The 24322-nt window shown below is 34.7% G+C and overlaps 1 protein-coding gene across 1 annotated transcript in view; it reads left to right on the top strand.

Annotated features, from left to right (window-relative positions):
* The first annotated feature begins 16776 nt into the window (after positions 1-16776).
* The window catches only part of LOC142348095 (thrombin-like enzyme BjussuSP-1), a 27155-nt gene continuing 19609 nt past the window's right edge, over positions 16777-24322 (top strand). Inside the window, exons 1-3 of the mRNA XM_075399259.1 lie at positions 16777-17048; positions 17669-17759; positions 22934-23141. Coding sequence (XP_075255374.1) covers positions 16808-17048; positions 17669-17759; positions 22934-23141 — 540 coding nt within the window. The 5' untranslated portion in view covers positions 16777-16807. The remainder of the gene's footprint in view (positions 17049-17668; positions 17760-22933; positions 23142-24322) is intronic.

Here is a 24322-nt window from a genome sequence, read left to right as displayed (position 1 = left end):
CATCTAATAAAAACGTAAACTGACTGCCGGGGTCAATGAGAGCATACGTGTCGAATACTTTATCTTCTTTGATAAAGGATACTGGCAGCAGCTGTAACTGCTCAAACCAATATTTCGGTGTACTGGATAATTGGTTGACATTGAAATTTTGGCTGGTAGAAGGTCCATTCAAATTCGCATGTTTCGATGACTGTTGATTATTATTATTTCCAAAATTTTTTCCATACCTGAGATTGCTTTTGGGTTTGAGTTGTGTTATTTTATTCTGAGTTGCTTCAGTAGTTTTTTGCGTTTGTGAGTTGTTGTCGTCTTTCGATGACCAATTTTGTTGACCTGAGGATTTAGTTTGCTGTTGGACGTTGCTGGTAGTAAAAGCGGCATGTGTTCTGCTGAATTGTTTAGCTGGATTATGTAGTGTTGTATGGTGAAAACCATTACACACTTGACAACGCTTCGAGGAGGGACAAGTGTCTCTGCGATGTTGATTACTTAAACAGTTTGTACACAAGCTATTTTTCTGGATAGTTTGAAATCGACCTTCAGCGGACAATTTATGGTAGTCTGAACAAGTTGCAACAAAATGCGGTTTGTGACATTGAACACAATTTGTGTGCTTGTTTGCAAACTGTTGCTCATTTTTCGAGCCGTTGTGATTAACCTTTCGTTGATCTAAATCGTTCCTTTGAGACTGTCTTGCAGTTGTTTGCTGAAACTGTTCTTGAACCAATTGTTGTGCTGTCACAGCAGGATAATTACCGTTTTTGTTGTGAGTGAAGGTACTGGTTCTATTTTCCTGGTTTACTTTGTCATAAACCCTTGCTTGAACATCAAGCCATTTTTGAAACTCAACAAGGGTAGTTGTTGTAACATTCTCTGTCAGGGTGTATTCAGTCCATTTAAGAAGCAAGTTGTGGGGAATTTTTTCCTTCGCTTTCCTCAATAAAGTAGACGATTGAAGGTCGGCTTGAAAACCTAGGTTCTGAAAAGCCTGGACAAGTCTCTTTAGAAATGAAGAGAATGCTATGAAGGATTGCTTATTGTAAGAACTATTACATTTCCAGCACTCTAATTGGTTGATAAAAGCGTTGACAACAACTGAAGGGTCGCCAAAGCGGCTCATTATCTCGTTGAGGGCTGTCTTATAATAGGATGGATCACAAGAGTAAGCATGTATCAGATCTTTTGCCTTACCCGACACTGAATTCTGTAGGTAGGTTATTCTGTGGGTGTCAGTAATTGAAATGTTGTTGTGAACCATTGAGAAAAAATTATTTATCCACTCGTGATAGTGCATGGGGTTGCCATTAAAGTTTTGCAATTTTAATGGCGGCAATTTGATTGAGCATTTTAGGTCGACAAATGTTGGCTGAAGTTCACTATTGGTCATTGCGGGGACAAATTGTCCAGCTGTAGCAAACACTGGAGCCTGATGCTGCCTTACGCTTGAAGTTGGCAAGATGTTAGTTGGATAAAGATTAGGTAGAGGTGGAGGTCGCAAGTGCGAAATTTCGTCGTTTGATTGACTTTGATTTACAGCGGGTTCAGTTGCCATGTTCTTGATGGGTAAAGGATATGATGAATAAGCGTTTGTGTTGTTCTGACCAATATCCACCATACTGGTTTGAGTAGCCGGATTGAGGCTATTGACTGGTTTGTTCAATTCTTGAGCGGTTGTGGAATGCGTTGTAAGAAGTTGTAGATCGCTCTGCACTGACTGGATGTTTGCTTGCGCTGGGGTAGTAGATGGGTAAACAGGAGGCCTTTGAACTGCTAAACCCTGAATTGGGAAGCTGTTTGTCAAGGTTGTGTTTTTTACAGGTTCATTGGGACCGATGTTGAAAGAACTGACACGTTGCACAAAACTGTTTTCAGGCTTTTGAGGTTTGAGTTGAACATCTTGTTCTTTTGAAAAACAATAGCTCTGGACGTCCGAAACATCGTTTCCAGCTGTTGTTGGTTGTAGATTGTTTGTGAAACAATAATGCATAGGCTGAACGTAGTTTTGTTTAGATGAGTGAGGGTTTTGATCTATTGCCAAGTATTCAGGTCCATGATTAAGGAGTTTGCCAATAATTGCTTTGCCAAAGAATGGGTTTCCACATTCATCTTGAAGGTTTGGACAAGGTACGTTGACGTTTCGGAAGCCTCTCTGACATTCAGGGGTCAGAGATAAACTGAAACGGTTAACAAACTGCTTTTGTTTGGATTGAGAACCGTTGAATTCTAAATCCTTTGCCGTTAGAAAATTGGGTTCTTGGTTCAACTGGTGATCCAAGTCTGACATGTTGAGGGGCGGCAAAATTAAGGTTTCTTGCTGCTGACTAGCATTGGGTTGTTCTTGGGTGTTTGATGCCATTGACTAATAATGACCAATAATTGACCAATAATGACTAGCATGATGTGTTGAGTTGGACTCAACAAACTGGTTTCTGTTCTGTTGATGGAAATTTTGTTGTTGATTTATCAAATGGCTAATAAGAGGATCCTGGATTTGCTGGTTGTTCAGGAACATTGAAGGCTTGACTGGTTTTGGAGGAATGGGCGGTGGATTAATGAAGACTGTTGTGTCGTTCGGTTGTGAACTGGCTGCTTGCTCGACAAATGTTTCTTCAGTGATAACATTACGTGTTGGTGTTGATCGTTCTGAATCCAGTCGTCGGCTGCTTGGGCGAGAGGGAATTGTGACGTCATCGCGAAATCTTGTTGAGGACTGGCTTAAAAGACCATCATCGTCCAATGTGTCAACTTCCAGTTCGGATTGCTGCAGTCTGGATGTTAAGGCTTTCTGTCTGTCGAGAATCGAAGTTGCTGTACTCTGGTGAGGCTTCGCCCTCAACACTGCTTCTGTCTTCTTGTCCAATTCTATTTGCAGCGTTTTGGCTCTGCTTATCAGTAGATTTAATGATCGGAAGCTTTTTCTATCGTTTATTGCCTTCTGTAACAAATCAAGCTGGCTTCTCAAAGAACTTTCCGTTGATTTAAACATGTTTACTGCAAACTGACACTCGTCGTTGTTCCTTTGCGACATCGTTGGTCTCTGTTGTTGTTGTTGTTGTTGTTGTTATGCTTGTCTTTCCGGTTAAAATGAAAACGGCTAAAAAACCGGAGCGACGACTTTTTTGATGTCAAAATCTAATTTGGCTAATCAGCCAAAATATTTCCTATAAAATATCAGCGACGCAACTTTTTTCAAAAACAAGGGTCCTAAGGTTGTGATGGTGCTAATTATAGTAGATTTTATTTGCTAAAAAGAGAAAAAAAAACTCGTTCAAAGGTTTATCGCTTTTTTTTTAACAGGACCAAAAACTGCTACGAATAGATTTTCTTTTTTTTTTTGTTTTCAAATGGTTTTTTTTCGGACTATGACTGTAAACTTTAGTTTGTGCTTTCTCCCTGAATGTAAGCAAAAAACAATTAGTTCTACTGTTTTACTTTTACGAGAAGCCCAAAAGGAGGTTGCTGAAAAAAAATTATATAGTTTTTTTTCTTTTTTTTTTTCTTTTTTTTTTTTTTGCGGAGCGACTAGGCAACGAGGGTTACAAGAAAAAACGTTGGTTGTTGAGTTGTCTCTGTGTTGATTTAGGAAAACCCACTAAGGACTTTACTGTGTAGAACTGCTTGAGGTTCTTGAGAGATGTTTTGCTCTTCTTGAAATAATTGAAATCTTCTAAATGGGATGACTACTGATACCAAAAAGAAAAGGCTTCTCATTTTACAATGGTGACTTCTGAAACCAGTAAAAATTATCGATTTCTTCTCTGTAACTACTGGAACCGTGAAAAATTGTTTCTTCTGATTGGTGACTACTGAGACCAGCAGGGGAATAGGGACTTCTTCTCGGTGACAATTGTGACCGCGGACAAGAAAAAAAATTAAACGGTTCTTAAAGTTAACAGGGGAAAACTTTTTGCGTTTTTTTTTGCTGAAGGCTATATTTTATATATATCGTTTTGCAAATCTTCCGACAAATCAGAACTTTGTTCTAGCTGGGAAGTCGTTTTATGTGTTTTGCTTTCTTTATCGGAGGTGTTCTTGGGATTTTGTAATAAGAGTTTTCTATTTTTAAAGAAACCTGTTTCGAACTTTTTTCTGTAACTATTATTGATTCCAGACTCCGAATATAATATATTCGAAAAGAAAAATTGAGACGGTTTCAAAATCTTACTCAAAAAATGAGTTAGACTGTTTGATTTACAATTTAGGTTTTTTTTTTTTTGGCTTCAGAAAAAATTTTAAAAATTCCTGATCTTTCTTGTTTTTTTTTATGAGATCCCAGTGTACTATATCGACTAAATTAACTTTCTGGCTACTGCAAAACTATCTCACAAAGATAGTTTAAGAGCTTATTTTGTGAATTAATAGGGTATGGGGGTCAGAAAATTGAAATGGGTTCTTTGATTTTTCTGATTTCAGAAAATTTTCTGACAATTCTCGTTTTTGATGACTCAGTATACTATATCGACCAAAATAGCTTTCTGGCTACTGCTAAACTAACTCACAAAGATAGTTTAAGAATTTATTTTGTGAATCAATAAGATAGGGGGTCAGAAAGTCAAAATGGGTTTTTTGATTTTTCTGATTTCAGTAAAAATTTTCTGACAATTCTCGTTTTTGATGACTCAGTATGCTATATCGACCAAAATAGCTTTCTGGCTACTGCTAAACTAACTCACAAAGATAGTTTAAGAGTTTATTTTGTGAATCAATAAAATAGGGGGTCAGAAAGTCAAAATGGGTTTTTTGATTTTTCTGATTTCAGTAAAAATTTTCTGACAATTCTCGTTTTTGATGACTCAGTATGCTATATCGACCAAAATAGCTTTCTGGCTACTGCTAAACTAACTCACAAAGATAGTTTAAGAGTTTATTTTGTGAATCAATAAGATAGGGGGTCAGAAAATCAAAATGGGTTTTTTGATTTTTCTGATTTCAGTAAAAATTTTCTGACATTTCTCGTTTTTGATGACTCAGTATGCTATATCGACCAAAATAGCTTTCTGGCTACTGCAAAACTAACTCACAAAGATAGTTTAAGAGTTTATTTTGTGAATCAATAAGATAGGGGGTCAGAAAATTAAAATGGGTTTTTTGATTTTTCTGATTTCAGTAAAAATTTTCTGACAATTCTCGTTTTTGATGACTCAGTATGCTATATCGACCAAAATAGCTTTCTGGCTACTGCTAAACTAACTCACAAAGATAGTTTAAGAGTTTATTTTGTGAATCAATAAGATAGGGGGTCAGAAAATCAAAATGGTTTTTTCGATTTTTCTGATTTCACAAACAATTTTCTGACAATTCTCGTTTTTGATGACTCAGTATACTATATCGACCAAAATAGCTTTCTGGCTACTGCAAAACTAACTCAAAAAGACAGTTTAAGAGTTTATTTTGTGAATCAATAAGATATGGGGTCAGAAAATCAAAATGGGTTTTTTGATTTTTCTGATTTCACAAACAATTTTCTGACAATTCTCGTTTTTGATGACTCAGTATAACATATCGACCAAAATAGCTTTCTCGCTACTGCAAAACTAACTCAAAAAGATAGTTTAAGAGTTTATTTTGTGAATCAATAAGATATGGGGTCAGAAAACCAAAATGGGTTTTTTGATTTTTCTGATTTCAGAAAAAATTTTCTGACAATTCTCGTTTTTGATGACTCAGTATACTATATCGACCAAAATAGCTTTCTGGCTACTGCAAAACTAACTCAAAGAGATAGTTTAAGAGTTTATTTTGTGAATCAATAAGATATGGGGGTCAGAAAATCAAAATGGGTTTTTTGATTTTTCTGATTTTGCGACCATTTTTCTGACTTTTGGCCTTTTTCTCACCAAATTTTTCTTTCAAAGTAGTTAAATTGTTTTTACTTGCTATTAGAATAATAAAACTAGTCACAGTTTATCCATCGAGGTGCTATATTAACAGAAAAGAGGTTTTTGGGGGACAAATTTCAATTTTTTGGTGGCTTTTTGTCGAAAAAATTAAAGATTTTTGGCTCGATCTAACCGGGGAACAGGACATCAGAGGTGGCGTCTGAGACCTCGGGCGGACTTCTGCTGGTGACGTCTGAAACCAGTAAAAAAAACTAGAACATCTTGTAGGGGTGACGTCTGAAACCCAACTTCCAAAAAAAATTGTCCTTGATGACATCTGATTCCAGTAAAAAATCCATGCATCATTGTCTGCTCTTGTCACAACCAAGTAATCGTTAGCGTATGTAATTGTAACATCAGAAGGTTGAATGTCGGTTAGTTACCATTAATATGTAGTGAAAAACATATTTCTAGCAATGAAAAAGTCAAATTCAGATGTTTTGTTTCCATGTTTTTTGGTAACTGACAGTTAGCAATGTGGGACATAAAGTCAAGTTTTTTGCGGCAAATCATCTTAACTTCCATATTTAGCCATCTTGAAGTTGCATCCGCAACATAAGTAATGGTTACGTGACTCTGCTTGAAGTCACTGAGAATTTCTGGCGTTTATTGAGAACCACGAAGCGGTTCGAGATATAATGTCAAAATTTCTAAGTGACTTCTGGAGAGTCACGTAACAATTTGAAAACAAGCACTGTGCTATTTCAGTCGGAAGATTTGCGGAAGAGATTTTAACCGATTAAGCAATCAAAACAGGAGTTCTCTTCCGATTGATGCAAAAGAGAATCACTTTCGCAGACGAGTGGCTTTTTTTCCAAAGCACTATAGGAACAAAACAACTTCTCAATTTCTTTGATCTTTGATTTTTCTGTTTTATATAAGAAAGAGACGATTGTCCCTGAAAAAGAACGACCGATGATGATTCCATTCCTATAAAAACAACATGTGACAAGATTAGATGGTTGGAGAATCTGTGGAAACTATGGACTAAACTATAAAAAGGGAAGACCCAGAATCTTTATGGAATCTATGGATATGCTTTTTGCTAGGATTCTTGAACTAGCCGACCAATACCTTTATCAATTCAGACAAGGGATTTTTGCCGTTTCTGCACCCCAATTTTTTTCTGCTTTTGCAAGACCCCCCCCCCCCTCACCCCCCATCAGCACTCTCATAATCCTGTAAACCAGTAACAGCAAACTTAACATTACATAATGAAAAATCAAAAATCAAAATCATGTTGACCTTCCGGGTCGAGTTCTCAACGCTATATCAGCTAAAAATGTAAAAATGAAATTAATGAATGAAATAATTTAATTTTAGAATTGAAGTTTTTAGCGTTTTGTGATTTTTTAGCCCAACACTTAAGAATAGATTTTACGACGAAGATCACCTGTTCAGTGAAAATTTTGGAATATGGCTGCTCTAAAATTTGAAATTTTAAGTTTCGTCTCTTTTTCGATAGCGCTGGAGTATTTATTAAGCATTAATGCGGTTTAAAAAATTAACCCACCACTAGAAACCGAGAATTTATCAAGTTTTTTAAGTCAATTATGTTACAATTTAGATCGAATGCAATCTGATTTAAATACAAAAAAAATGTAAAAAATATTTTACGTGGTGCAAGTGACGTGTGTTTTTTTTGTTGAATTTTCAGTGAATGCACCGAGAAATCAATTTCCCCACTATAAACGCAATTCTTGCAACGGTTTCACCGCTAAAAACCACAAACATTGCAAAAACTCACCGTTTTTGCCGCATTCACCGCTGAAATTTAAGAAAATAAATATTTTCCCGGCGCTTTAAGAATTACAAATTTTTGCCCCTATTCATCGCAAATCTTAAATTAGGTCGCCGTCAAAAACTTGAACCAGGTTACAAGGTACTCCGATTTCGGGCAACCAGGATTAGCTAATGTCTAAAGGAGACCCAGATGTTGGTGGCAGGGCAAACTAGAGCTGAATCAGTCTACAGACATTCTGTTTTTTGGACGAGCAGTGCTCTGTTCATGTCTCAATGTACACTAACTAGCGACTGACTGATTTTTGAGTAAAGTTTACTGTATGGAAAATAAAATGTTCAGCTTAACTCCTGCGAACAAGTTTTCCTTTATATGCGGTTTGAACTTCCGCGTGGATGCTTTGAACATTTAATTTCGCGTAGGAAAAGCATAACAATTGAACTATCTGGGCTTTGTGGTAATTACCTAAAACCTAGCTTAAGAAAAATGAATATTACCACACGGTTGGTTTCGCCACCGAGGAGTTATCAAACTCTGAGGCGAGCCCGAGATGTTATAATAACTTCGAGGGCGATAACAACCGTGTGGTAATTTTTAAATCAACACCTGTTGCAATCAAGTTTCATTTATTAGACTGCAAGTTTATCAAACTATTTCCTTCATTAGACTACGATTTTATCACCACTCCTTTATCGCCACTCTTTACTTTATAACGTTGTCTAATGCTGAAGTGTTTTTCCAGTGTCGATCGGGCATTAAAATTTATTACACTGGCAGTCTAATTAACTGCAATTATCACAATAGGTGTTGATTAAAGCGAGCTTATATACTTCCTCAATAATTACCAGTTGTAAGCAATAAAATTATGACATTATGCCGCTCAGACCTAATTATTAGACTATACAAGATAATTCTGCATGCTTGAAGGTAATGGCCTCAATATAATCATAGAAAGAAAAGCTGCACGAAAAAGAGCTTTAAATATAGAGGAGATGTTATTTTAAGAACTGAATCAAGTTTTTTCCCTGAAATGTGCTGCTTAAGCGCTGAAATGCTCTGAGGATCAAGTCTGGGGAGTTCAAATAGATTACAAACCTTGAGGTTTAATTGATGGCTCTGCGGAGGAAGTTTTCAGTTCTTGTGATGGGTTGGTGGTGGCTCCATTTGCCATTTGACGGGTGGTTTTGAAACTGATCTCTGCTTCAATATAGACAGTGGAGTGCCTGGAGGGGCTGGAAGTTTTGGTGAAATCTGCGAATCTTTCAACTCCGGCAAATCCATTGCGCTCTTCGCACCACATGTGACTCCACATGTTGGCACGGGACATCTTATTGGTTGGTGCAGAAATAATCTAGCGGAGCAGGTTCTTTTTTTTACTTTGGTCCGCAAATGCAGTGTTGGTTGCATGGCAAAAGGCGTGTGTCAGTTTCTGTTAAATCTTGACCACACTTCGAACACTTGTCGAAATCTTTTGTGTTCAGGTCGACGCGCTTTGTTTGATTAACAACGGGGGTAATGTTTTGATGTTGTTGTTTGCTTTCTTTTTGTAGTGATTCGTTTTTTGGGCTCGGTTGCTGTTAGTTTTTCTGTTCTTCTGACGGGTCCTTCGTCGGGTTCAATTTCGTCCTCTGACAACTGAACCCAAGAAAAAGATGAAGAAGATATAGATGCCGTTTCAGAGACATATGGTGTCGCTAGAATTGTTGCCATCTTTAGCAACTTGGAACCTGGCTTCAGGACCGCAGGCAGAAATCTTAAGCGATAAAAGTTTCTGAAATTCATTTTTTTTGAGCAAAAATGTGACTTCAGTACAGCCTTAAGTTAATAAATATATTTATAATTATCTATTATCTATATCTAGACCTTTAGCATTTTCTATTATATATAGACACATTATCTATTATCTATAGGCAATTCGTTTAATAATGTTGAGATTGATTTTGTGATTGTGTTTTGTTCAGTTTGGTTGAGTTTGATTTTATAGTTGAGACTGATTGTTTTGACTTCAAAATTGTGCTGAAAAAACTTCAGCATTTTTCAATGCGATGTTGATACGATAAACAGAAAATTTTGTTAGTTATTTTGAATGCTTTTTAGTAGAGTTCTGAGCATTCAGAGCATGTACCTGCACTGTGTAGATGTTCTTGAGTTCTAAAACGAGCACGCTATTTAAATATTTAACGTCCGTTGCTTTTTGAAGCCGCCCCTATAATAAGCAGACAAAAATAAACTTTTATGCTATTTAACCATTAAGACAGTTATATCATGGAGATTCGAGTATTAGAGACAATTTTTGGTATCATGATCAATCATTGCACTCGAGCAATCCCAGGTTGAGGTGCCAGACATATCGACTTTCGGTCTGGCACCTCAACCTGGGATGCACTATCGCGTATTGCTCCACGTTAATTTCATAAATTTTTGAAACATTGGAGAACAATTTTGTGAATAACAACCGAATTGGGCTCTGATATACTTTCTTGTAGTTTACAACCAAAATTTTGGAATATTGGTTACGTTTGAAACCGATAAAACCGACCTTTTTCGGTTCGATCTGCTGGACTAATCGGCTTTGGAAACACGGAATATATAAGTTCTCTGTATTTCTTTTAGCGATACCGAACCTCATTTACGTTTGAAAAATGACGCTGCTCATTATCTTCTACGTTAGCAAATCTCTCTAATGTTAAATACACCAAAAAACGACGAAACCAATGAAAAAATCAATGGAACTTTTGTCACTTTTTAGAATAAGACGACAAAACCGACGATTTTTTGTGTTTAAGAACCAAACATTTATCAACAAGGGTACCAGGATTAGTATATATATCATAGCGCGGACGTCACTCGTCGCTCCCTCTTCCTTCAATTCATATAATTGCATAAAATTCTTCCCGCTTGTACTTAGTCATATTCAATTCAAACAGACAAAAATGCATGGAGACCAACAGTGATCTATCGGGTATATGCTTCTGCGGAGCTGCAAAGCAGTTAGCAGATTTTTCACTGTATCAATGAGTCTAACACAAACTATGTCAAAGAATTTTTTTAGCTGATTCGCTAATTTAAGCACAACGCCTTACGTGCTGTGGCTAATTCTTTCAGTTAACTTACGCTGCTCTTATTAGGCCGGGTGTGCTTCATTCCTTAAAGCATCCACGATTTGTTAGATACAGTATTAAACTTAATGATTGAAGGGTCATATTGAGAAAACAAATTTAGTGTATGGAAAAATTGTAATAAAAATTTAAAAACTCTTTGCAGAATAAAATGACGATTAAAAAGGTTTGAATATAGGACACTTCAGAAATAAGCTTTTTTAGTGCTGCAAAATTTTCGGAAGATTTTAATAATGCAAAAGTCAAAGGCCCGAAGAATTACGTGAAAAATGTCAAAGAGAAGTTGTATAAACTGCAGACATACATAATTAATTATCAAAATCTTACGACCAACACCTATAAGGAAAAAGTTTGAAAAAAATAGCAAAAGTGGTACCACAAAAATATTTGAAGAAAACAATTAACATTTCCCTAACGTAAAAGTTTGTAGGTTTGTTCCATTTTTCCATAGTTTTTCCAAAAAGTTGATATATCTATTTATAATGTAGTCATGATATTCATTTTGAGGGAAATTCAAGCGCACTTCCTGGAGAAAAATTCTGAAAGATTGTGCAAAACTATTGAAAATTACAATAGAATTTGAGCAAAAATAATGGTCTCGGTTTCCTTTGAAATTAAAACTATAACAAACTTGTTGAGCTTTGATGAGAAAAATGTCGACCTTTTCACATCGAATGGGCTCTGATATAACTTCTTGCATTTTACAACCAATTTTTTTGTACTATTGGTTACGTATTGAAACCGATCACACCAACCGTTTTATACCAACCAATCTGCTTTGAAACAGAGAACATAAAATTTCTGAACGCGCTACCGAATCTCACTTATGTTTGGAAAACGATGCTGCCCATTATCTCTTACGTTTAAAAAACAACAAAAGCGAATCGCTCTTATGTTACACACAGCCTAAAAACGACGATACCAACGAAAAAACCAGAAGAAGTTTTGTCTTTTTTATATTAAGATGACAATACCGACGATTTCTCAGGTTTATGATCCAAAAATGTTTCGACTAGGGTACCAGCATTAGTAAATATATCATAGCTCGGACATCGCTCATCGCTCTCTCTCTCTTCTTTCTCTTCATATGTTTCCTCTCGCTCATACCGAGCCATACTTAAATCAAACAGCTAAAAATTCATGGAGACAAACATTGATCTATCAAGAATGTGCTTCTGTGGATATACAAACCAGTTACTAGGTTTTTAAAGGTATCAATGAGTTGAACACAAACAACGCATAAGAATTTTTTTTAGCTGATTTGCAAATTAAGTCTCATGTCTTTCTTGCTGTGGCCATTTTTTCCAGTTAACTTCCTCTGCGCTCATTAGTCGGGGGTGTTTGGACCTCATTCTTTGAAACATTCCCCAATTTGTCAGACACAGTATTAAACTTAATGATTGAAGCACCATGTTGAAAAAACAAATATAGAGTATGAACAGAATGAAATCAAAACTCGCAAATTTTTTGCAGATTAGAACGACGGATTAACAGGGCTTGACTATAGGAAATTTCAGAATTAAGCCTATTTTTGAAGCTGCAAAAATTTCAGAAGAGCATAATATTGCGAAAAGCAAAGGTCTGAAAGATATTATGAAATTTGTCAAAGAGAAGTTGTTTATGCTGCAGACATTTGTAATAAATTATCAAAATTATACGACAAAAACCTATAAGCAAACAGTTTTTAGGAAATGAGCAATTGAGATACCAAAACAACAAGGCGGCTCGGTAATGTGCGATGGCACATAAGGTTCCGACCCCGCCCATCCACAATTTTGGCATAATTGTCTACCAAATGATGAACAGATAGAAAAACCCAAAATTATTTTTTGGGAATCCCATTGATGCTTCAGATTGCCGAGATATGCCAATCTTAAGAAAGCGAGTCAAGACGAAGAGCGAAATCAAACAACAACAACAACAAACATTAATTACATCAAAAAATTTATGTCCGTTTTAAAAACCGAAATTTCATAACACAGTCAAAGTAGCGTTAAATCAAGCAAAAATTAAACAAAATAACTTATAAGTTACCCGAAAATATATGGGACCAGTCCATAAAAGGGTTTGGTAACAAATAGACAAACAAGAACAAAAACAGAAGTGTTAAAAAGTTCGCTTATTTTTTTGAAACAATTAACTTCAAAGTAATGAAAACTATTAGAAATCAAGTAAAATATCCCTAAGGTTTACGATTACCAATGTTTCTATAGAAGGGCATTAGGACCATTCCTTATTTATTTTTATAAGCGGCTAAAAGAATAACAAAAAAAAACAACAAACAAAAATTCCATTGAAACTTGCCGGAAAACGCTGTCAAAACCGTCAAGCCATTTTTTGGCCCTCAAAATATATTAAATTGCGCCTTCTTCAAAAACAGACATTGTAGTATGTGGCAATTCATTAGTGAGACTAGGTAACAAGTAGACAAAAAAGCGAAGGGCAAAAGTATGTAATACTTTTGATTTTTTTTCGAAATAAAATTGCATCCAAGGTCATGAAAGACATTAATTACAAAAGAACTATTTAAACAGGGTCATTTATTCATCCATAAGAAGCCCTCGAGTTCTGATGTTATCCAGTATATTTCTTGCGTCTTCAACAAGAACGTCAAATATAAAAAAAAATCGAATTAATTTACTTTTTTTATGAAAAACCTGTGGCGAAGCCAGTAAGATCATAACGAATTCTTTAAAAAAAGATTTTAGGACAGCAATCTCTTTTGACACCTTCCCTTGACACCCATAATGTCATATTAGACCTGTTATTAACTAACGAGATTAGGTAACAAAAAGATAAATAAAAAGAACAAAATTGCGAAGTTAAATTTTTTTTTAGTTTTTGAAAACGATTTTTTTTTTCAAAATCATGAAAGCCATTAGCCATTTACTAATATCAGAATATTGGCTCATCTATTAGTTCATGAAAAACCAATGAAACCTATCACTATACACGAAATTTCATAGGACCGAAACGACAAAGTGAAAATGACAGTTAAACACAAAATAAGAAAATTCAATTAATTTCTTCAAGAAAGAGGTGTCGAGGCCGTTAAAACGATAATCTATATCATTCAAGATTTTATTATGTTCAATTGTGCCTCATTGGAACGCTAATAATGTGATATGAGAACTGTCAATAATGTGATAATGTGACAAAACTAGAAAAAATTGGCAAATATCTAAAAACAAAAAAAAAACTGAAATCTAGTAGTATAAAAGCCAGAAAACAATAACTTCAGGCTTAAAACCGCAACCGAGACTGAACTTTAAATCAGTAGAATGAAGAAGCTTTTTTTCTTTGCTGACACTAAGCTAGAACTTGAACAAATTAAGAAAAAAAAATAGAGGAAAATTTAATTAAGCCATTATTTATTTAAAAATCAATTTTTTCTAAAAGTCCAAAAAGGACCATTCAAGTAAAAAAAAATAAGCATGGAGCTGCTTAGGAAGCCAATTGGACCTATCACTCCTGAACTTTGATTTGATGTGTTCTGTTCTTTATTATTTAAAAAAGGTCTTTTTTTCAAAAAAGACCGACTGATTACAATCCGATTTCTTTTTGGATTGTAACAGTCCAAGATTGGCCCAGAACTAGCCCTGATAATGCCTTTTGTCCGCTAGGACAAATGATATTTCGAGTGTTGTAGATATAGATAATTTGTTAGTTGAAAACTCAAAAATAAAATCAGCATTTTTGATAATCAACGAGTAAATTTAGCAAAAAACGGCGAAGTTTTAATTACAGAGCACTCGCAGCGGACGCTGAAGCAGGAGTAGCCCTCTTTTGGGTCTACAAAGGTTTTGTGATTGTTGTTTGGGAGTGTACTGCCGGCTTTTCTAATCAAAGTGGACTAAAGTATCTTATTTCGCGCTCTTTTTGATGAAAAAGGCTGAATTTTGAAATATTTATCCAGAATTTTTTACCACAAAAATTTAATCAAAACAATCAACAATTCTTGTTTGTCTTTAAAAATAAAATCAACGACACTATTCTTAAAAATTATAACAAATTTTAGCAAAATTGGCGAAAATTTAGGCAAAAATTCCGGAAAATGTGAATAAAAACAATGTGAATTCACTAATTTTCTCAGAAGTTTAAACCTCGATAACTCCCTGTAGAAAACGAAAAATAGAAAAATCTTTTTAATTCCATATTCTACGCTGGACTAGCTTTCTGATGATACCAGTCTCAACTCTCTACGATGAATATATCGATCGGCGAAAATTCACGGAACAAAAAAAAACCCATTTGAGTATATAGTTCCTCCCCCCTCAAGAGGGTCGGAACAAATATTTGAAGAAATTAATTACATTAATGCCATTGGAAATTTGCCTGGCGGTACGCCAACTTGAAGTAATCCTATGGATTTCTTATTAACTGAAAAAGTGCAGATACCAAAAGCGCCTTTTTATGTGAACATTTTCATTTCATCAAATTTATTCGAATGGCTGGGACAGTGAACAATCAAGCGAAATAAAACAAAAAATCAACACTCTGTAAATGAGAGAAAATAGCTGCATGATAAGAGGTAGTTTTCTTAGAAAAGGCGAAATATCAAAAATAATGATTCTGTTGGTGGATAATATTTGGAATTAACATTGAATTGGCCAAATGAAAAAAATTTGATATTTTTTTTTCTGATCATGAAAGTGACGAAGCTGATGAAGAATGTTTGATGTCATGTTTACTAAAATTAATCATAAACATAAACATTTTTTTTTCTAAAAAATCAAGATTCCAGTTAATAATTTTCTGATAGTCAAGACTTTTTAATAGGCAAATTAAATCACATGATGACTTTAATGCTTTTAACTTATCGTAAAAGAATTTCTTGTATTTTGCGCTCAAATGAAATATTTATTTAAATTACTGAATCACAAATGAGTTCTAAGACTAAATTGTCTGATAAAGATCAACTTGAAAAACTTGACGAATCTGGAATACATACGAAGATTTCGACAAATTGTTTAAAACCTTAGAGAAAACCCTAAGTGTCAAAATCATCTATTACTTCTAATGAGCTGAAAATCCTATGTTGGGTTTACATTTTCTTTGTTATTAAACGGAAATTGACAGTTATCTTCCTCCAATTTGTGAATTACAAGTCAACTACTCAAAATTGATATGACTTGTTCTGGCTCTACGGGCATGTTGCCATTTTTTATCAAGAAATAATTTTTGCAATTTTTCCGTTTTTTTTCAATTCGCTCTGTTGAAATTAAAGCACTGCATAATTTTTCGAACAGTTTCTGACTTCTGAACAGATCAATGGGCTTTGAAATACGTTCGAAAAATAAGACAATGACATGTTCAGCGGAAAAGTCTGGTGTACAATTTATGTAGTTTGCGTACTTGTACTGTTCGTTTTACTATTTGTATTTTATAAGAGGATTCAATTTTTGGGATAATGTTTCTTTTCCAACTTTGATGAAACAAAAAATTAAACGAAACAATTTATTTCGTTTTCGCAGGAATCAAATAAATCTCATCGCTATAAACCACTATTGCATGCAACGAAAATCGCCCTGTGTGAAACTTTTTGAAACCGGAAAAATCTGCGTTTTTTTAATATATTTCGGACAAATTATTGATAAGTCAGAAAGGCTTCGAAATTGTAACGATATTTTTTTGACGTTCTCATCCGCTTATAAGCACTTTTTCGAAAAATCTAACGATAACAATTTTTGGAATCTACAAATCGTACAACATGGCTATCAGACAAAACAATCTGTAGTCAGTTTCGAAACTCTCCGGCATCTATCAAAAGTGTAATTGAAAACCAACAGATGAGCATTTTTCCCTAAAAAATTACACCCAAGCTGCAAAAATGTGTAGAAAGGAAAAGAAATAATGACCTGCTCAAAATCCCAAAGGTGAAAGTCAAAACAAAGCATTGTTTGAGCTCATAAAATAGCGGCTGAGCTTGTGATGGTAACATTAATGATTTCATAAGTGTTTATATACGGCAAACTTTGATGACACACACTCATTGTTAAGCTTCTAGCTACAAAGCAACCTTCAAATTAAGAATAAACTCAATCATAGGTCATTCGAACCCTATCAAAATGAAACCTTTTCAAAATCTTCAATATCTTCTAATATTTTGTTTAGTTTTTGAATGTTATGACAACGCAAAACCTAACCAGCGACTGTCTGCAAAGGCCAGAAATTTGCTTACAAATGGGTTGGAAACAAGCAACCGGTTATTTTTTGCCCGTCTGATTTACAGCATGGGTTTCTGTGGCGCTACAATTATTTCTTCCTCGTTTGTGGTCACAGCTGCTCATTGTGTTCATCACTTGACAGGTAAGTTTTTGGAACACAGATTTCGGCCTCCTTCTAATTTTTGTACCCCCGACAGCCCGTGACATAATTTTACATAATGATTTAAGCTATGTGAAGAAAAACTGAACATTTTATGTTAGGTTGAATGAAAAAAATCGATGTCAAAAATTTGGCGGTCATTGATGACCAGTCGCTGCCCGTACCTAACTCTCAGCCGAATTCAGTACTGAGTCAGAGTCTTAATTCAGGTCACATTTTGCACTGAATTTTTCTGATTCGGCGCTTATTCAAAGATTCATTCTGAATTATCTTCTGATTCAAAAGAATAATATTTTCAATGAAATTTGCTCTGATTCGGAGAAATTCAGAATTTATTTCACAGTTGGTTCTGAAATCCTTCTGAATCAGTACTAAATCATGAATTTTCTCTGAAATTTTTCTGGATCAGTGCTGATTGTCACTGAACCTTAGGTACGGTTGAAAATAGTTTATTATTTTTTCGTTTATTATTTGTGATAGAAAATATGTTGCAATTGGTTCTCAAACCTGATAAAATTGAAAATAAGAAAAAAACAGTACTTAAGACAAGTTTTAATCAGTAGAGTACTATGGAATGTCATTTCTCTCTGCTGATGTTTCAGCAGATCAGTTGCTCTTAGAGGTGCGCGACTTTTCAAACATAACCTCAGAGAGCGAATTCTACCGTGTGACCGATACCTACGAGCCATACACGTAAGCGCTGTTCAAAATTTTTTCAGGAATATTGTTTAATGAAATGAGGTTTTTTTAAATCTAATCTCACTTAAAAATACAAGGTGAAAGCACTTGTCTCACACAACTAAGGATGGTTTGTTATCGACTTGAAGTTCTCAAAGAGTTGGCGAGTAAATTGAATCAAACTTCTTTGTCTCTGGTTGTTTGTCAGGATTCAAGCTTCGCAAGCTTCTGATTTCGCATGGAATTGTTTGTGCCAGTTTTTGAGGCTACAGGAGTAAACTTCAATGAAAACAGTTATCTTCAACTCTTTGATAGTTGACACAATTTCTCATTTTCAAAAATTCTCAGACTCATCAAATAACTTTTATAATAGAGAGGCTGTTCAGCAACTGTGGCTGTTGTTTATTTGGCTGACGCAGTGCAGTGGAAAATATCACAAATTTTAAACACGATGAGCACAATGATTATAACGGTCGAAAATGTATTTTTACTGAAAGTTTATAAATCGATTAAAAAAATTTTAGCTTGCTTTTACGTCGTCATACCTTTACATTATCGGCTTACTATAGTTTCAACGATACCTTTGTGTTTGCAACGTTGCTGAAAACCTTGCAATAAATCTCTCAGTAAAGCTCGTTTCTCTTTTTCGCTTCATTTTTTTCAGAAAAAAAATTATATGCTACTTTCGGGCTGTAACTCAAAAAAGATTTACTTTCAGTTTTAGCTTCTTAACTCATTGGGTAGAATTTGATTGATGAGAGAAGTCAGACGTAATAGGGCTGTTTGAGCTGCTGCCTCTAAATTTCTAGAAAACCGCAAGACTTCCAAGGAAGTTTGTTACCGTTATGACGCAGAGCTATACTTCAAAATTTCCGCCTTAGCAAAAATGGCGCAAAAACTAGATCCCAATATCATCAAAATTAGGAGACCAGTTTAGTAGCTGTTTTTCGCAAATGTGGTTCCACCGTTTTTATGAAATTGAGACACTTTCAAATTGGAAATTAGTTGTCAACTATTTAGTACAAATTCGCAATGAACGTCTCTGTAATCCGCAATTGTGCCTATTTTATTGGGCGCTAATGTGCGTGCAAAAATGAATTAAGGCTTTCCTAACTGAAAAAGAGAAGATGGTTTCTAATATTGCACCATATAGGCCTTAACTTAACAATCTCTTCACCAATGCTGAACAATTCATAAAGACGATATTTGTTTTGAGGGACAACACCTGGACGAAATCATCCCAAAGCAAAAGAACTGACATCACCTGGAATTTCCCAAGGGTACCTTTTAGCGACAAAAAATGAAAAAACTCAGAAAACTCGAAAAATGCATATAATCCCAATTAGAAATCAAAACCCGTGTTTTAATTCATTGATTCTACTGCTTTTTTAGCTGGTTATGAAAAAAACTTCTCCTTAGCCTTGGTGAAATTTAGTTCTTTAAGGTATTCAGAAGAGCGTCAACGTCTCAATAGCCAATTAGGGAGAATGGAGGGACTCTTGAAAACAATATACACCTGACCATAGATAACTGTCAATAGGCACATAAAAATAGACGCAAAAGAACAAAAAAATAAAAACAAATGAACTTTAAAATAATTGCGCATGTGCTCTAATTCGATGAAATTGGTATATCCAGATAGAGATCAAATAAAGCAATTCATTGAAATCTCAGTTAGATCTCGGGTTTTCTGACACTTAGATCTGGAAAATTTACTCAGCAGATCTTCAGGAAGCTGGAAACACTTAAGGCAAGATTTCCTGGAACGACAAAGGCCAATGTTAACAAACCTTGTCAGTATATTTTATACAGTTTTCTTCCCGTTTCAAAAACTTTGTTTTTTTTGTGTATCAGAAAGACGCCGAATAGTAACGATGCAGAAAGTAAGAAGTTCCAGAAAAAAACAGGATGGACAATTCTAAACAAACGCAGAATTGACGGATTTTTCCAAAAACACTGATAGACGCCTTTTAAAAGACGCAGAATGAAGGAATTTCTTTGAAACGAATTCGTAGACAGCATTAAAAAGATGCAGAAGGAAGGGATTTTTCCAAGAAATTTGATAAACGCCTGTAGATAGACGCAGAATGGAGGGGTTGTTCATAAAAAATTGATAGACAACTAGAAAAAGACGCAGAGAGGAAAGATTTTTCAGACAAATTTGATAGACACGTTTAAAAGACTCGGAATAGAGATATTTTCTGAAAAAAAAACGATAGACAACAATAGAAAGACGCAGAAAAAGTGGTGATTATTCGGGAAAGAACGATAGTCAATTTACATAGACGCAGAATGGAGGAATCTTTGTTCAAAGCAAAAATAATAGACACCTGTAAAGAGGCTTTTAGACTTGAACTTATTGCCCTCCTTTTATTAATCAAATGATCAGATCATCCTGCAAATCATCCAGTTTAAAAACAACGTTAATCAATATATGGTTTCAAAGGTATTTCAAAATTTAGCCAGTATAATGGATTGTTTTCTTTTTGAAAAATCACTGAGAACAAAGAAAAGATTTAGGAGGGTGTGGTTATGTAAATCTGATTTCTCTACCTACAATTCAGAGCAAATATAGACAGTGTAGTAGTTTGGTGACCAACATGATATATTATTAGTGGTTAAATTACTTTCAATTAGTTTTTTTATTGTTTTGAAATAAAAAGTTTTAAACCACTTAGAAAAATGGGCACAATCGCGGATTATTTAGACATTCAGGGCAATAATTAGATACTTTCAGCAAGGAATCGAGTTCCACTGAGTACGAAAAAGAGATACATTACTCATGCAGGATTGTGATACATAGCACGCAAAATCAGTGTACCGAGTTTGTATCTCAACTCCGCGTTTAAAATTTGGAAAATTTTGTGATTACGTGGTAGCGCAGTTCCCTTCAATTTTGACCGATTTTGAAAAAGCATCAATTTTGCAAATTTGTTGCTTTTTGAATTTGTTAACATAGGAAAAATGAACACAAGATACACAGATAGTGCAGGTGTGCCCATAACGATTTGGGTGTACTTCGTTATGATTCTCAGTGATAGATTTTTTTCAATGACAAGACCCAAAAATAAACACTAATCACAAACCTTGGATATGATGTAATTTTTTGCAAATAAAGTTCAGCTTCGACTTCATGGTTTGTAGACTAAAAACTTTTATATTGATCTATATCTGTATTTTTATAAGTTGCGTAAAAGTTTGAGATCTTAACAGTGTTATAATCTAACTAAACCAAAATTATATTCCTCCAGATTAACCAAATTGATGCAGGAAGAAATGCACTGAGTTTTTCTTGCTTTATGTCTAGCGTTAATCGATTAGAAATCAAACGCTTGGTACCAGCAGAAACCTAACGCACTGTAAAATCAAAATCCACAAAATGCAAAACTGAGTTTTCAAAATCTCTCCAAATCTTTCCCAAGCTCAAACTGGGGAAACCAAAAGATGCATTTAATGAATGATGAACAATTCAGTGATTATGTAAAGCATTCACAATTGAAAAATGGACGATTTAGTCATATTATGCGTAAAATCGACCCCTTCTCTGGATACAATTATGTTGTTGCTCAAAATTATCGAAAAAAGTAAGTAAGAAGTGTTTGCTATTTTTTATCGTTTTTGTAAACTGTGGCAGCCTGGAAAAGTTGTTTGGTGTGACTTTGCGGAATCATACCAGTTAGACGGAGATTTACTTTTAAAAAAAATACATCTTTTGTCTTCTATACCAATATTGTGACCGCAATCTTTTAACGGAGCGAAGTTTGTTTTCAAAATCTTTTTTTGTGAATTATTGTTTGGTATCTGAGTATTTGGAGAATGAAATTATAAAACGGTCTGGAGTGAACTTGGTTTGTAATAGGGATGAATGATAGAGTTTTGACGTAGTATTTTGTTCTTTAATTCGTCTACTCTAAGTCTTGAAGAAATAAAGTATGACAATCTTGTTTAGGATTGCAGTTTTTCCATTAATATATATATTTTATGTGGATGCTCAACATTTCGAAGGTTATGAGAGGTCTCAACTCTGAAATCCAATCATTGTCTTGATTTCAGTGATTTAGATTTCTATATTCTTCTCCCAGAGGAGCTGACCCACAAAATTTGTTTTGCTCGACGATTTATTTTTTTTCATTGACAAAAAATTTCCCCGATCCCCACTAGATAATTTTTGAAATAAATACATCGAATCGCTTGTCAAAACTGGAAAACTGCAACTTTTTCATCAAATTGGGGTTGAAAGAGTACATCTCTTGCAGACTTTTCAGAAAGTATTTATAAAAAATGATCAACAGATACAAATAGTTTTTGAATTGGGTGCTTAATTTCAGATTACTGACGTCAAGACTAGTCAGTAAAACAGCGTAATTTCCACTATATTGTTCTAGTTGCAAATTTTGAAAACGATGGTATTCCAAGAAAATATTATGCATGTTTTTCTCAATAATTTTTTAATCACGAGCATCAACGCTCAAAATCTGCTATTTCAATTTTTTATCCTAGAGTTTTCAATAAACTCGAAGATGTATCACTTTTTTTTGTTCTAGATCTATAAACTGCCCTATCAGGGTCAACGTTACTCTCAAATGTTCTCCCCACTAACCTCTAAAAGAGGGGTTATATGTGGGAGTACATGGGCATTGAGGGCAGTTTTTAGAAAGTAAACCCAAACTTAGACACAAAATCTTGTAAGAAGGGTTGAATCTAATTGGGTTAATGAGGGGACCTTCAGAAATTACATCGCTTATAAATAAGCCTCAAATTGATTTGAGAGTTTTGGCAAACATTTTCAACAATGAGTGTGAAAAAATTCGCCTGGGTATGTAAGACCGGTGAGGTAACGGTAGTGTGAAAAGTCAACCCAGAATCGCATTGCTTTCGTCCCTTTCTTGCGTAAAATTCCATAAAGTTTTAGCCCGCTTCTTGTTCGATATCAATTTTGTGCCACTAAAGCCCCCCCCCCCCCCCCTTGTGCTCTCATCAATTTCAACTCAAAATTAACCCATCAATTTCAGAAATTACCACTTAGACCGTCGTTTTTTACAATTTAACCTTCACCAATATTAAGATTTTGCCGGAATTTTTTTTTGCTTATTTTATGGAGTAATAATTTTGAAACCGTCGGGTTATTTTTACCGTGCAATTGTGACCTTTGCCGATATTCTTGTTGACAGTTTCAGCTTCGATTTCAGTTTCAGCTTCTTCGTTACGATTTTCCCGATGAATGACATTGCTCTTGTCAAAACAGATAGGCCAATCAGGAACGCCCAAAAAATAGCGCTTCCAATTTGCCCGACCATAACTCACCCGGATGACATGAAAAATGTGATGCTGGGGGCACTCGGAATGGGATCTATAACAATGCCCGAGGAATTCCCCCTTTTCCCTAATCATCTTAAGGTATTTTCCTGATTACTAATAAAGCAGTATCAAGTAGAGATCAATGGCTAACATAGCAGTATCATGATGTCAAAAATCTGGATTTTATGAGTTTTTGAGACGTTTACAGCAGTGAAAAAAGTGATTGTTTCTTTCACATTAAAGATCAGACTGTAATGTTCCGAGAGAGAAAGGTTTCGCTTACTTCGAGGTACTTCAAGAATGTTGAAGTCAATAGTTTCAACAAATTGTCGAAAGTTTTTGTTGAGGCTAGGCTGAGCTTATTAAATAAACGATTGCTCAAGGACAAATCAATTAGTATAGTTAGATTAGCACGACAAGCAAAACTAAATGTTGCATTGTCTCATAACCCAATCCAAATGATCACCCATGTCAACATATTTAGTTGGTCCTAACTTTCATTGGCAATTTATTGTGATACGCGAATTGATAGTGATACTATTCTTGCATCATTTCAAAACTGCTTTTTGAGTTAAATCAGATTATACAAAAATCTCGTGAACCCGGGTCAACGATCATACAACTTTCTTTGATTTCGTACTAGGTCATATATGATTCTTATTAATCATACTAGGTCATATATGATTTGTATGAATTCTTGGTAGTCATAAAAGGACCATATATGATATCCTAGAAATCATACAAGGATCATACAAAATAGTTCAAAGACTAAAAACTGTATAAATTTGATTTTCCATTGAAGTTGAAAAAATTTCTTGGATCTCATACAAGGTCATATATGAAACATAATACATTGACTGGTGCCACAAATTCTCGTATAATGTAGTCAGAGGACTTATTAGATTATTATATCGCATTTTCACTCCACATTTGATTCTTTGTGTGCGCTAAAAGAATAACTTTGTGGTTTAAACGTATTCAGAAAACAAATTTGACGTGATATGCATTTTTTTCTTGATTAATTTTCATTTATAAATGAGCATTTATAGGTATAACCTGGCTTCAGAGTATGTCAAAAATTTTGTTATTTGTTTGGACTTACTCTTTTATTTTGTGCCCAATTTGCAGTTTATATTGTACGTTAGGGTCATTTGGCGGATCACAATGTGATGCCGGGGTATCATATATGTGATGCCCTACCGAATAAAAACAAAAAAACATAAATGGGTAAAGATTTTCAAAAAATAGATGTATGATTCTTGGTGTCCGTACTAGGATCA

Source organism: Convolutriloba macropyga, chromosome 10 (assembly GCF_964194025.1).
Source record: "Convolutriloba macropyga chromosome 10, txConMacr16.3, whole genome shotgun sequence".
NCBI lineage: Eukaryota > Metazoa > Xenacoelomorpha > Acoela > Convolutidae > Convolutriloba > Convolutriloba macropyga.
Note: the sequence above shows the minus strand (reverse complement) of the source record. Positions and strands in the feature narration are given on the sequence as shown.